Source organism: Bison bison, unplaced genomic scaffold (assembly GCF_000754665.1).
Source record: "Bison bison bison isolate TAMUID 2011002044 unplaced genomic scaffold, Bison_UMD1.0 scf7180017864525, whole genome shotgun sequence".
NCBI classification, from domain to species: domain Eukaryota; kingdom Metazoa; phylum Chordata; class Mammalia; order Artiodactyla; family Bovidae; genus Bison; species Bison bison.
The window spans coordinates 12,277,953-12,292,061 of NW_011495076.1; the positions used below are offsets into that span (position 1 = coordinate 12,277,953).

At 35.3% G+C, this 14,109-nt stretch overlaps 1 protein-coding gene across 5 annotated transcripts in view; it reads left to right on the plus strand.

Moving 5' to 3' along the window:
- Nucleotides 1-14,109, plus strand: part of ST7 (suppression of tumorigenicity 7) — a 268,905-nt gene that overhangs the window by 47,262 nt on the left and 207,534 nt on the right. Inside the window, exon 1 of one of the 5 annotated variants that reach the window (XM_010831219.1) lies at nt 7,444-9,243. The exons of the other annotated variants lie outside the window; for them this stretch is intronic. Within the exon in view, the coding sequence (XP_010829521.1) occupies nt 9,222-9,243 (22 nt within the window). The 5' untranslated portion in view covers nt 7,444-9,221. Of the gene's footprint in view, nt 1-7,443; nt 9,244-14,109 lie in introns of those variants that run through there. 5 annotated transcript variants of the gene reach the window in all.

Below are 14,109 nucleotides of genomic sequence, written 5' to 3' on the forward strand. Positions count from 1 at the left end.
GGACAGGGGAGCCTGGTGGGCTGCCGTCTCTGGGGTCGCACAGAGTCGGACACGACTGAAGCGACTTAGCAGCAGCACCCATCTGTCTGTCTGTCTTCTACTTTCTCATTTGGATTTTTCATTATGTTCTTACTTGTGAATCAAATGCATTTCCTTAAAATATCTGTGATTTAAGAGTTATAAAATATAAAGGGTAAAAATAAAACAATTATTCTTAAAATAATGGTGCTCAAATCCATGCTGACAGCACTAAGTTGTGAAACACTCAAAACATCATTTCTTGTGACATCTGATAATGGCTATCAGTATTTCCACATACTTGTAAGTTGTGTGGAAATTAAGACAGCTATTATTGGGAATTTTTAGCTTACTGTTTTAAAACAATCATAATGTTTTAGCCATTTGCACATTTTAATTACCAGGGAAAAAGTATATCAAATTTTCATGGCTCATGGAAAGCTCCCCAGTCAGTACCCTAGATTGAGATAAAGAGAATTAAAGCCCCAGAAGTAAGACAGGGCTGCTTAGCAACAGTGACAGGTGAAGTTGATGGGAATTAACAGCTTTTGACTGTTAGCAGAATGGTGGTGTAATGGGATCTGCTTATGGTAATGAAGCATCGCCTAGATGGCTGAATGTAATGATGCTTTCTCATTCATTTCATAGAATTATAGATGATGTTGGGCTCAAAATGTTTAAATTTCTGTACTCTTTATACTTCTGATGTTATATTGAAGATTAGAATCATATTGTTTAGTATTGTCAACTTTGTAATTATCTTATGGAGAAACCTATTCCATGGAAAGAAAAGTAGCAAAATATCCCACTACTCCAATAAAACCACTCAAAACATCAATACTTTTCTTTCTCAAAGTAGTTGCAATCTGGGAGAGTATTACTATATTTATAAACTGGAAATTATCCAACCATTTAGGTTGCTGAAAAGAAAAGACTGTTGATAAAAAATTTAAAAATTTGTATCTTGTGTCTGGGCAAGGTCTAAAGAATTGTTGTGTCAAGATGAAGTAACCATTCTTAAGGTTTCTTTAGCCAGGACATATTCAAGATGAAAACAATTGGTAATGAAGAAAAAGATGGCTCAGTGCATGTGGCAATGTGACATAAAAGATTACATCAGATACAGTCTGTTACAGGAATGATCATATGTCCTTTTCATCTGATGTCTGTTTCAGGACTCAGACAAATGAGTTAAAGGTTTTAGATATGCTTTAAAGGATTGTTCTTGCATTACCTGTATTAGGTTTGTTCACAAATCAAATGTGTTTCAAATGGATCACATGTGCACACTATCAAAGGAATGAACATAATGACAAAAGACTATTCTTCCTAAAAATTTGGTTGCTGACTCCTTTCAGGTTATGCTGCTTGGTAATGTTGAGTACTAGGATGAAGTATACATATTTTGAGTTCTTTTCACTCAGAGAAAGAAGAAAATTTATTTTTTCCCTAGTTTTAAACTAACAATACAGGAATGAATGGGAAGAAATAATACTTCTCTTCTAAAAGTCTTCTAGAAAGACTTTTCTAAGGATGACTTTAAAAAAACGGGCAAAGGAGAGCAGAGCCATGACCGTTGCAACTTGAACAGAGATAAGCAGAAGTGTGTGTGCTCAATGTCACATGGCAGGAGGCTGTCCCCAGAGCGGTTTGCTGTCCAGGGAGCTGTTTCATTTTGAGTCTGATAGAGTTTTACTTTGGAAAATACCCGGTTCCCTGCCTACTGCTTCTTTATGGATTATACAGGTAAAATTAAATTTAAAATATTTTCCAGCCATGTAGAATTACTTAAAATACACTATTCTGAATTATTTAAAAATTACATTGGTTATGTTTGTAAATGAAAGTATTTAAAAAATTATTATGCATGAGTTTACTCCTGTTGTATTACTTTGTTGTATATAAATCATGATTAATTTAGCATACATATATACTTAAGGGAAGTTGTCAGACATGTGCTTGTTGTTTCTTGTATTTATTTTGAGCCATACTCAGAGTTAAAATAAACAGCAACTCATATTTAATTCATATTTCGACCCTCTGGTCAAGAAGCTTTAGAGTACAAACATCCGAGTTCAGACTATGCCACAGAGAGAATAAAATATACACACAGTCTACGGAGACTGTAAAACATTTTTGACATTGTGGTGGTTGTTTTGTACATGTGTGGGCCCCATCTTTTAGATGGAGTTGACATGGTGAAGTGAATTGGAGAATTTCAGTTTTTATCCTAAATTTCTGAGTGTAACTAGCCTATTCTTTTTTTAAACTTGTTAACCTTGTTCTTAGCTTCTAGTTTCACTGAGTGGTAAGTTGGTACAAGAGTAAAGTTAAGTTAACCGTGGGTGGTGGTTCTTGATGAGTAAGTAGGGGATTCCCTTAGATTGGATGGGGTGGAAGTGGGGTTGAGAGGTGAGGTGGTAATAGGAGATAAGGGCATGGATCTTTGCTCAAAATTTGTGCAACTAGTTCAAAATTGTATTTCCCTAAATTTGAACTTTTGGGTTATGGTGACACTTTTCTGACATATTCCTTATAAACTAAACAACAAAAACTTTAGAGGATTTTTCTACCAGGACAGAGACCTATTTTCCGTACCCCAAATAATGACAAAAAGTGCATTTAAATTAAGCACTTACATGTTCTTTATAAATGATCCCTTTTACTCTATGGATAGATCTTTGGCAAGATAGCTAATTATGGTGAAAATAAAATGATTGTGAAATTGTTAATAAAATGCAAATTTTAGGCACTTGCTATCTAAAGGACTTTTGTGGTGAATATTTTTTGAAGCTGAAACATTTAGAAGTAATTAATTATTCCAAATACCCAAATACATTTTTTCTATAAATCCATATTTCCTATTTTAGAGTTCTTTAAACCAAATACAATAATAGTATCTCTCTTTCTCTCTGGATTTTGGATTTCTTTTCCTTTTGACTTTAGTGTTCCAGAAGTTTGTGCTGGGACTCTAAAATAGAATATACTTATTTGTTAGAAGGCTTACATGTATGTTAGAAGGTTCTATGTCTGTTTCTGTGTTGAAGCAGGAAGGAATATACTTTATAGACAAAGAAATGAAATTTCTGAAGTCTTACTAGGGAGCTTCACTATACATATATTTTTAATTATAAATTTGTACAATTTTTTCCCCCAAAGGACAGAATCACTAATTTTTAAAATTTTTATGTAGTTTATATATTGCCATTAAAACACTTCTCTGTTGTTTTTAAGTAATAACCCATACATGGTATTTTTTTTTCATGGATGGTATTTTAAAAGACACACACTTTTTTTTTTTAATTTTATTTTATTTAACTTTACAATATTGTATTGGTTTTGCCATATATCAAAATGAATCTGCCACAGGTATACATGTTTTCCCCATCCTGAACCCTCCTCCCTCCTCCCTCCCCATACCATCCCTCTGGGTCGTCCCAGTGCACCAGCCCTAAGCATCCAGTATCGTGCATCAAACCTGGACTGACGACTCGTTTCATATATGATATTATACATATTTCAATGCCATTCTCCCAAATCATCCCACCCTCTCCCTCTCCCACAGAGTCCAAAAGACTGTTCTATACATCAGTGTCTCTTTTGCTGTCTCATATACAGGGTTATTGTTACCATCTTTCTAAATTCCATATATATGCGTTAGTATACTGTATTGGTGTTTTTCTTTCTGGCTTACTTCACTCTGTATAATAGGCTCCAGTTTCATCCACCTCATTAGAACTGATTCAAATGTATTCTTTTTAATGGCTGAGTAATACTCCATTGTGTATATGTACCTCAGCTTTCTTATCCATTCATCTGCTGATGGACATCTATGTTGCTTCCATGTCCTGGCTGTTATAAACAGTGCTGCGATGAACATTGGGGTACACGTGTCTTTTTCAATTCTGGTTTCAAGACACACACTTTTAACATGCTAAATAAACATCAAGAGGAATACTAAGAAAATAAAACTTTAATGTGAACAAAGGATACAGCTCCAGAGGAACTCCAGATATGACACTTTTAAAATTGCTGTATGTACTCTTAAGAGAAAATGAGGTTTAAATTCTTACCAGATTAATAGAGATAATTAAATTAACTAAATTAGTTGTCTGATGTGGTGGGAAGCTATTTTGAGTGTTGTCTTCTATGGTGATTTTTAAAAAATATTTCCATGTTTGCAAAAATAGATATATTTGGTATATTAAACTTTGATGAGAAGAACACATGTTTTCAGCTCATGGGAGAGTGAATTCTTTTGCATTCGAAAATAGAACTTATTTTGTGTCAGCACAGTTCAGCACAACCACTTTTGTATTGATACTAATGACAGCATCACAGCACTAGAGGGGTTATCTTCCAATAGTAAATTGAGTCTTGATTATTTAAGAATAGATTTATTTTGCTTTTCTGGAAAGTTCTTTTCCCCATGTAGTTTCCATGTTACCCATGTGGTTTCTTCTCAGTTTTTCAGGTCTCTGTTGAAGTCATCTTTTTAGGATGACATTACTTGACTGTTTTACCTAAAATAACCCTCCCATTCAATCACTCCTCATCCTCTAATTCCTCTTATCTTTCTTTATAACATATACCCTCACTGAATGTATTACATATTTGTCTGCCTCACCCTCTGGAATATAAGCTCTACGGAGGAGGGAGTTTGTTAATGGCTGTACCCTTAGAGTACAAAACAGTAGGCTTTCAGGAAATAGTTGTTGAGTCGATTTATGAATCGGGTTTCTTCTAAAAATTACTGTTCACTTACTTTAATATTTTACTATTGTTTTTCTCACAACATTCTAGTTTAACAATAATTATTTTGACCACTAAATTATTTTGAATGTTGATCTCTTCTTTCATTACTAATTTTATCCTGAAATTAACAGTACTCACTTTACTAATAGAAGGGCAGGGTGGCAGGCAGGCAAGGTCACAGGCAGGCATAATTGTACATAATTGATAATCCAAAGATCACTTTGGTTTTAGACTATATTATGTGATTTTATGAAGGAGTGTGGAGGACATTAGTCAGTTTTATTCTTCCTTCATTTCCTTTCTTTACATTTTCCTTAGGTAGCATATTAAAATTTGTCTTCATTCTCTGAGCTCATGCTAGCTGCCCAGAGGAGAGAATGGGAGCAAACTAAAATTTCAAAATCTATATTTTCAAAGATGGGTCTTCAACCATATGGATCCCAACCTTCCAGAGGTGTTTAGAAATACCTCTGACATCTGAAGATTATAGAAACCTTAACAGGAATTAGAGGATGTCATATGTGTCCAGTTTTGCTGCAAGTGAGACCTAATTTTTTTAAACATACTGATTCTGCTATGCTGTGCTTAGTCGCTCAGTCGTGTCCAACTCTTTTCGACCCCATGGACTGTAGCCTGCCAGGCTCCTCTGCCCATGGGGATTCTCCGGGCAAGAATACCAGAGTGGATTGCCATGCCCACCTCCAGGGGATCTTCCCAACCCAGGGATTGAATCCAGGTCTCCCACATTGCAGGCAGATTCTTTACCAACTGAGCCCTAGGGAAGCCTGATCCTGCTATAGTTATCTAAAAAGTAGATGTCTTGAAAAATAATGCAGCCTTTAACTTACTGTTAGAAGTCTGTGCCAAGAAATAAATATAGGCACTCAGAAAATGTATTTACATATGCATATAGATATCATGTATGAACTGAAGAGAGGAGCTACATCAGTGAGTTGGCAAGAAGTTGTTGTATATAGACTATGGAAAGTACATTTGTTACTCAGTTATCCGCAGGGAATAGTTTCAGACTACCCCCAACCCCAAATCTGCAGATGCTCAAATACCTTATATAAAAATTGTGTAGTGTTTTCATATAACCTACGTACATCCCCTCTGCATATTTTGAATCACCTCAAGATTACTTATAGTACCTAATATGAGATAAATGCTATGTAAGTTGTAAGTACAATGTAAATGCAATGCAAATGCTATGTCAAAAATAGCATTTTTGACACAAAAAACTTGTGTCAAGTTCCAATTTTGCTTCTGGAACTTTCTGTAATATTTTTTCCTGAATATTTTGATCCATTGTCGGTTGAATCCACAGATGTGGAACTGGTTGATATGGAGGAATAACTATATCTGTTATCCACGGATCCTTTGCTTATTCTACTTTTCCTTTTGCCTTTCTTGTGGCCACATCACCCCCTTTTGTGTGACTATTCATGTGCAACATCTGGTATACAATTTAAAACAGATCTCATGTAAGATAGTATTCTGGTTTTAGCCCTTTTGAAGTGTATTGCCCTTTCCTACTTCCTACAGCTATATATATCAGCACTATTATTGATACAGGCATACCTCATCTTCTTGAGCTTCCTTTTATTGCTCTTCGCATAAATTGCATCCTTTTACAAGTTGAAAGTTTTGGGGAACCCTGCATCAAGCAAGTCTGTCAGCACCATTTTTTCCAACAGATTTGCCCACTCTCTGTCTCTGTCTCAAACTTTCATCTCACAAATTTTTTAAACTTTTTCATTGTGACATTTGTTATGATGGTGACCTGTGATTAGTGATCTTTGATGTTATTACTGCAACTCACTGAAGGCTCAGGTGATGGTCAGCATTTTTTAGCAATTAAAGTATTTTAAAATTAACATTTTTTTAGACATAATGCTGTGGCACACTTAATAAACTATAGTACAGTGTAAACATAACTTTTGTATACACTGGAACACCAGAAAGTTGTGTGACTTGCTTTACTGTGGTGGTCTGGAACAGAGCCTACAGTATCTTTGAGGTATACTTGTATTTTCCACTGGTTGTTAACCTGGACTGCTTATTTTGGGAGGGATGCATTTTTCTTAATTTTTGAAATTTTCTCTCATTTTTAGTGTTTTTGGTGACCTTTTTCTTTTAAGAACTTTCTTCTCCATATTTTTTTGTTGATTTCTATTTTCCTTTTATTTTAGTTGAATTCTTAAAATATAATTTTGGTATTTTTTTTTTCAAGAGACATTATAGATGAGTAGTTAAGAGCATATGTGTTGAAACCAGAGTGCCTGGGTTTGAATCCCAGCTTATCATTTAGTAACCTGCATGACCACCATCTATCAAATGTGGATAATAATGGTATCTGCCTTGTAGGATTGTTACGAAGATTAAGTAAGCTGATATATGTGAAATTTTCAAAATAATACCTAGTACGGAGTAAACATTCAGTAAAAATTGGTTATTATTATCTTGTGTGTGTGTTTGTTCCATCACTTCAGATGTGTCTGACTCTTTGTGACCCTATGGACTGTAACCCGCCAGGCTCCTCTGTCCATGGGATCCTCCAGGCAAGAATATTGGAGTGGATTGCCTTGCCCTTCTTCAGGGTATCTTCCTGACCCAGGGATTGAACCCAAGTGTCTGGCATTGCAGACAGATTCTTTACCATCTGAGCCACCAGGAAAGCCCCATTATTATCATACCTACAATAAAACATTTGTTCTTATGTAGCATCATTGCAATTTTTCCATAATGGTTTAGCATGTTCGATAAGATGAAGGTCAGATTACCTTTATGCACATCCATACGATGGACTATTATGTAACCATTTAAAGATGAGGAGGATGTACATATACTGACTAGAAGAACTATTAATGATATTTTTAGACGGTAATTTGCAGTTCCACACCATATAAGAATTTAGTGTTTAAAAGCTGTGTTATATAGAGACATGCTTATATACTTTAGAAAGTATTAGAAAAAGTATATACCTTAGATGAATGAATGGAAAAGAAACTTGAGCTTTTGAACTTTTTGTTTTATATAACTTTAACAATGGGATTATTGAAAAACACCCACACTTTTTTGTGCATTTCAATATTTTTAAAATATTGAAACAAACTTTCTGTGCTTGTGTTGGATAGATATTCTAATAAAAGTCCATGCTCTTATAGCTTTTAGAAAAAAGTAGATTTCTAAGAGTAAAGGTAATGCAGGTAATGAATCAAGAGACAAAATAATAATATCTTCTTTGTCTTGGTGGGGTGAAAAAGAAATATGATTGTTGATCATATATGCCTACTTGCACAGGTGTACACAGGTGTGTGTACACAGCATTAACATTACTGAGTTACCCTGGAAAAATGATAGGAATTCTCATAAGGCAAAATAAAGAAAAGTAAAGCAAAAAAAATAGGATAGGAAAAATGTGTACATACACATATTCCTAGAGTAGTGGTTTTCATGTTTGCATAATAGTTGTAAAATAGCTAATAATGTATTCTTTAACATTTGAGTGCTCACTGGCTGTCAAACAGTGTTTTAAGCCCTTATAGTGTTGTTTTATTGTTATATTTGCTTGTGAATTTATATGCCAGGATATGTGTGGAATAGTGTACATATTTTCACATACTTGTGATTGAGTGTAGAAACCCCTAATCTGTCAGTCTACCCAAGCCTACTGAAAAAGCAATGAACTCTGGAGTTATTTTAAAAGGTAGGTTATTTTTCTCATTTCTCATATTCTTAATTCCTTTGAAAAGTTCTACTTGCTGCCTAAAATCAAGAACCCTAATTTGCATATCTTTGTGGTTGGTTGCTATAAAGCCAATATTTAAATTTCTTTGAGGTCTCTTTTAGTGCTTGGTATCTCAGGATGAAGATCTTGTCAGGAGGGTGAATATATATGTGAATATGTATGTGGCTCTTGGTCTTGGGCATTTTGTGACAAAGGAATTCCCCTTTGAATTGCTTGCTCCCCTGAAGCCCCTGGAGCCTCTGGCTCAAGCAGCGCAGTCGGTCTGTGCAGTGTCTCTGACGTCACCGGTGTATGCATAAGCCCTGCTATTGTCTTACTGCTATAACTGGGCTGGGGATTGCAGTATCCGCTGTTGCTGCTGCTCCCAGTCTTGCCCCCGCTGCTACCTAGTTCTGCCTCCCTGCATCCCAGAAGAGCCACGTCGGCCTGCCTTTCCCTATTGGATTTTCAAAAGCAGCTCTTCGGTTTTTGGTGCTGTAGGAGACCTTGCTTTTCAATCACACGGGAGAACACTGAAGCTTGTAAGAGGAGAATCTGGCAGCTGGACACAGCTTGGACTGCATTGTCTGTCTTCATGACCTCTGCTGTGTAGCAGCTCATCTCTCCACTCTCACACGTACACTGTCCTCGATTTTTTTCTTCCTTCCTTCTTTCTTCCATTCTTCTAATTTTTTAAAAGCAGCCTCTGGAGCCAGCCATGTTTGGCACTGAATCTTCATGTAAGTAAATGGATCTCACTTTGCTATTTAGAAATCTGCTTGCTGTCATGGTTTCATTGGCTTGGAGTTCATATCACTTTGCCGTAGGTCATTACCAGCCTTTGTATTTTGACTCTAATTACAAATAAATTGGTCTCAGGAAAAGGACTTCCCCTTCACTGGGTTATTCATCCTTAAGGCCAGGGATGTCAGAGTGGTCAAAATCAGGCCTCCAAGAGGGAGGGAGGAAGACAGGAATCTAGGCAGCCTCCCCAGAATGTGTTAATTGGGGGGATCAAGTCTGTCACTGATCTATTGTTGTGGTTCTATAATGGTCCTTAAACCCTAAAATAGGTACTGTGAGGATCTGAGATGATAGTGTTTATTAAGAAAGAAAAAAAGGCTTACATTTTTTAATCTAAAAGGAGAAAGAGGTGTCATTATATCTTCTTCCCATATTTTTACAGAAACATAGGGACAGACATTATATGTAGATACAAAAAATAAAAGTTAAGCTTTTTTTTTTAAATAGATTTTTTTTTTTATACAATGGCTTCAATTTTGATATGCTGGCTAGCGCCACAGTCCAGCAGCAGCATATCTGTCATAAAACTTATACAATGAAATTGCTTTGGTGCAGAGCAGGCCCCGCACAAGGGGCTGGGCTGGATGGCACTTGTGGACAGCTAAAATGGGTATTTGAAAAATGATGACCAGCCTAAGTAACGTGGTTTATTTAATGTTGGATGTAGAATAGTATAACTTGTCAATGCAGTTATACAGGCTCTGCAGAATATTTTGTCATTATCCATAAGCAAAGGTGACAGTTCAGAATTTATAAAGAGACTCAACCTGCTGACCTAGGACTTTAAACATTGGCAAGACACTGGCTTTGTGGGGAGAGAGGGTTAGGGCAGCAATTTAAGAAACACATTTCTTATGAATATATAATTCAGTCTCTCCTTTCTGATTTTGGGTGATCAGTGTGATTATTTATGCATAGTTGATGATTATTCCAGAATAGCAGTATTTCAAGAGAGCTGATACTCCTCAGGTCTTCTGTTTCTTGATTGGCTATTTTAAAGGGTGGATTATTTTTGTTGTTTTACCTACAAGCTTCCCATTTCTGAAATTACCACAATGCCTTATCAAGGTCAAGATAGAATAACAATGAATGTGATTCCCATTCAGCATGTGATAGTTTTATTTTTTAAATAATTTAAAAATGGTTTTTGAATCGACTTAAAATGATACATTTGGAATTATTGTCACCCAGGATTAGAAACAGATTATTTAGTGGCGAAGACCTTCCAGTTTCGTTTCAGTTATTGAATTTTGTTTAAGTAGGAACCTAGGTAGAGTAGATAGAAATATTTACATCCTAAAGGAAAATTAGTCCTATTACTTTGTTCAGCTGAAAATGGAAGTTGAAACTCAGTGTGGGAACCTTTGGGTTCTTGACACAGGGACTCTAACATCGTCTGGCCAGATTTACTCAGCAGATAGCCTTTCTTGATCGTTAAACCTCATCTTTTGATAATATCACCCATGTGCTATGATCTATGTTTGAAAACTGCTGGTTGCTTTTGGTCTCCATAGCTACCAAATTGCTGTACAGATAGAATGCCATTCAGAAGACAGAACATCATCATGTAGGTTTTTTTTTTTAACTTGACTGAGTATTAAGTTTTGTTTCCTGCTTGTCACTAGAAGACCATAGATAGATTTGTACTGTCAGTGGCTGCAAAATGTTGAGAATGGACTGCCTTCCTTAGATAAGGAGATTCCTTAAATGTGTACTCAGAGTTGAGACAAGTGTATTTTCTTTGTGTTTGAGGCATAGGTTCTCTAGGCCTTTAATTTCCATCTTTTGGAGGCTGTTTTATAGACTGAGACTATATTTAGAATGTTTAGAAAAACAGTCACATTAGAAGTTCTAATTAGTTCAGAAGGGATCTTCCAAACCACCTGGTATATTTTTACTAAATTTTTACAGTAAATACTTGTTTAGCTATCTAGTCTGTGTACAGTGCTATGCTAGATCTTGGAAAGGTTCATTTTTTTTTTTCTAACATATTCTGATTTTATAATTCTTATCCCTAATTTCTGGTTGCAGTAACTTACTTGTATTGAATGCTTTTACTTTTAAATTGAGGTATGGTTCACATACAATAAAATGCATAAATCAAAGTGTGGAACACATTGAATTTTTGCCTGTTTACACCTTGGAACTGCTACCCAGTTTGAGATACAGAACATTGTTTTTACTCTAGAAAGTTCTTTTGTGATGACCCTTCTCTGTCAATATTGCTTGTCCCAATATTACTTCTGTTCCTTGCCAAAAGGTGATCACTATTCTGAATTCTGTTGATATTGTCACTTGTATGTGATTAAAATTTTCTTTCTCTGCTTTTAACTCTTTGCGTATAAGAAAAGGAAATGTCAATAGCAATTTTCATGCCTTCATTTTCAAGTACTGGATTGATTAAGTTGACTTCATGTTTCAGGTCAGGAATTTGAGGTAACCTAGAAATCACATTATAACATGTTTAGTCTCACTGAGATCGTATTAAACGCCCACAAAGCACCCCCCACCCACCACCCACCACACATATTTGAAGAACCTTTAAAATGACAAAAAAAACTTACCTGGAAGAGTAAAAAGTTTATCAGAGTTAAAACTTACATAGTTATGGCAACAGAATTTATAAATGCTCTTTCTGACCTCGCTTCAGTGAATATCTTCTTGATTCACTTTACAGAAGAACTCTGACAGTGTTGGAGTCTCATTTTTTCTAACTTAGTATATCTGAATCTCCCATAGTTGTATAAATTAGGACACAAACTATTTTCAGCCTTTGAAATGAAAGTGTTCTATGTTATGTGTAAATTAATCATTAGTACAAAGCAGGAAGTATAGCTTCTGTAATCTGTTACCATCATGATGTATTTCACTGAGCTTTTCCTTTACCGAAATTTCCCATGTCTAAAAATGGGAGTAGTAGGTCTGCCCTTTATCTGCTTTGAGGAAATGCAATTTTAGTCTGGTCAAAGTAATGTAGGCTTAAGGATGTAAGTACTAAAAAGAAAGTTTAGTGAGGGGAATAGTCATTTAAATGCATATGTTGAGTGCTTGATTTAATGATAGTTCATATTTTAAAATATGGAATTCCACAAAAATTAAAATTTCTTTTCCTCTTTAAATTTTATAAATAGAGAAAAAGTTCATCTTTTCTTTTTGTGGAGTAAGGGACACTGACTTTGTACTGCTGCCATTTGGTTGCATCCTTTATCATAAAGCCAGTTATTCTCCAAAGAGTAAGTACTTCAAATACATGGACATTTATTCAATTAGTGTTTTTCTAGCTCAGTCCTCCTCCTGTCCCCCCTCCCATGTTTAACTTTTTTAGTCCTCAAGGGTACCGTTTAAGATGTGCTGTGGTGGGAATTGTGCTCTTTTCTAATAAGTGAAAGTGTCTTTAAAAGCACCTACCTTATTAGTCCAGTGAAGAGAGCAACACCCTACCTTTTCAGAAACAGTGTACCCTTGGGGCAAATAGTGTCATTTAATCCCTCCTCTGAACATTTTGTTGTAGTTGTAACATATTAGAAAGAACATCTTCTGTATCTTGAAAGGGAAAGAGAAATTACCCAAATCCCAGCAGAGCAGTAGTATTTTGTGAGTTTAGTGGTGATGGGTATATGGTGGACCTGTGTGTCAGATTGTCAGTTCTCTTTAGCTGTGGTATGACTGTCTTGCAAATCTTCTTGCCATTTTCTGCATGCCCACCTCACCTTCAGTAGGCAGCTAGATGCTGGAAAGGATTTGGGGTATATGTGCTGCCCCATATGATTTTCTTTGATGAATACCGAAAGGGCAGCTGTTGCTTTTTATTTTCATTACTGATAAATGCATTAATTTGGAACTGACAGCTTCTCAATTTTAATAGTGAGTATGGTATCATGCTTCTAAGAACAATGTAATTATCTCAAATTTTGAGCCATTATGTGAGAGATGGTAAAATGAATATACTTTAGCAATATTAGATCACCAAGAAACTGTACAATTAAACAGACAACTCTTTTATAGAAGAATAAATGAGTCACATTCCCTTTTTATGTATTTCAGGGCCATTCTTGACAACCAGTCATACGTGAGATTAAACTTGGTTCTATTGTTTTGGTGTAATTTCTGTGAATCAGTTGAGACGTTAACAGCAACTATAGTCTTTCAAAAATGGCTATTCACAACTGGACTGTTCTGCAGTATAAGCCCTAGTTCTTGTTAAATAATTGTATGACACTGCTGTTTTTGCTGTTAGTATGGTTGACATTTTAGTACTATATCCCTCCCTTTATTAGTTTTTGTCATATGACAACTAGGTAGTTCAGAGTCATTTTCCTTTCCAAATCTTTAATCCAGCTGTTAGTATTTAGCTGTATTGAATTTTAGATGCTTTCATCTTACTTAAAATGCACATACTTAAATATACACACAAAAACTTACTGCTAATTCTATACTTAGAACATTAAATAAAAGAAAAAAAATTACATGACTTTGGATAAATAGAAACCACAGATGGCTAAAGTCACAATAAAGAAAAATAATTATGAATCACTGGAATTTACACTGGGACATGGTCATACAGGACCCTGGGAAGTAAAGCTCATTTAATACTTTTGACTTGTCTCACTATATTATTGTCTTTTCTTATCTTCTGACAATGTTAAGTCTGATGTGAAATTTCCTTTTGGGTTTCTTGCCTGTTAGTAGTTGGCATCGTAATTTTTAGAATCAAGGGAATATTTTAAACGAAATAAAGATAGGAATTTGTTTTTTTTCCCCCTGGATATTTATATACTGATTCTGCTAGTATAGGAATGGAA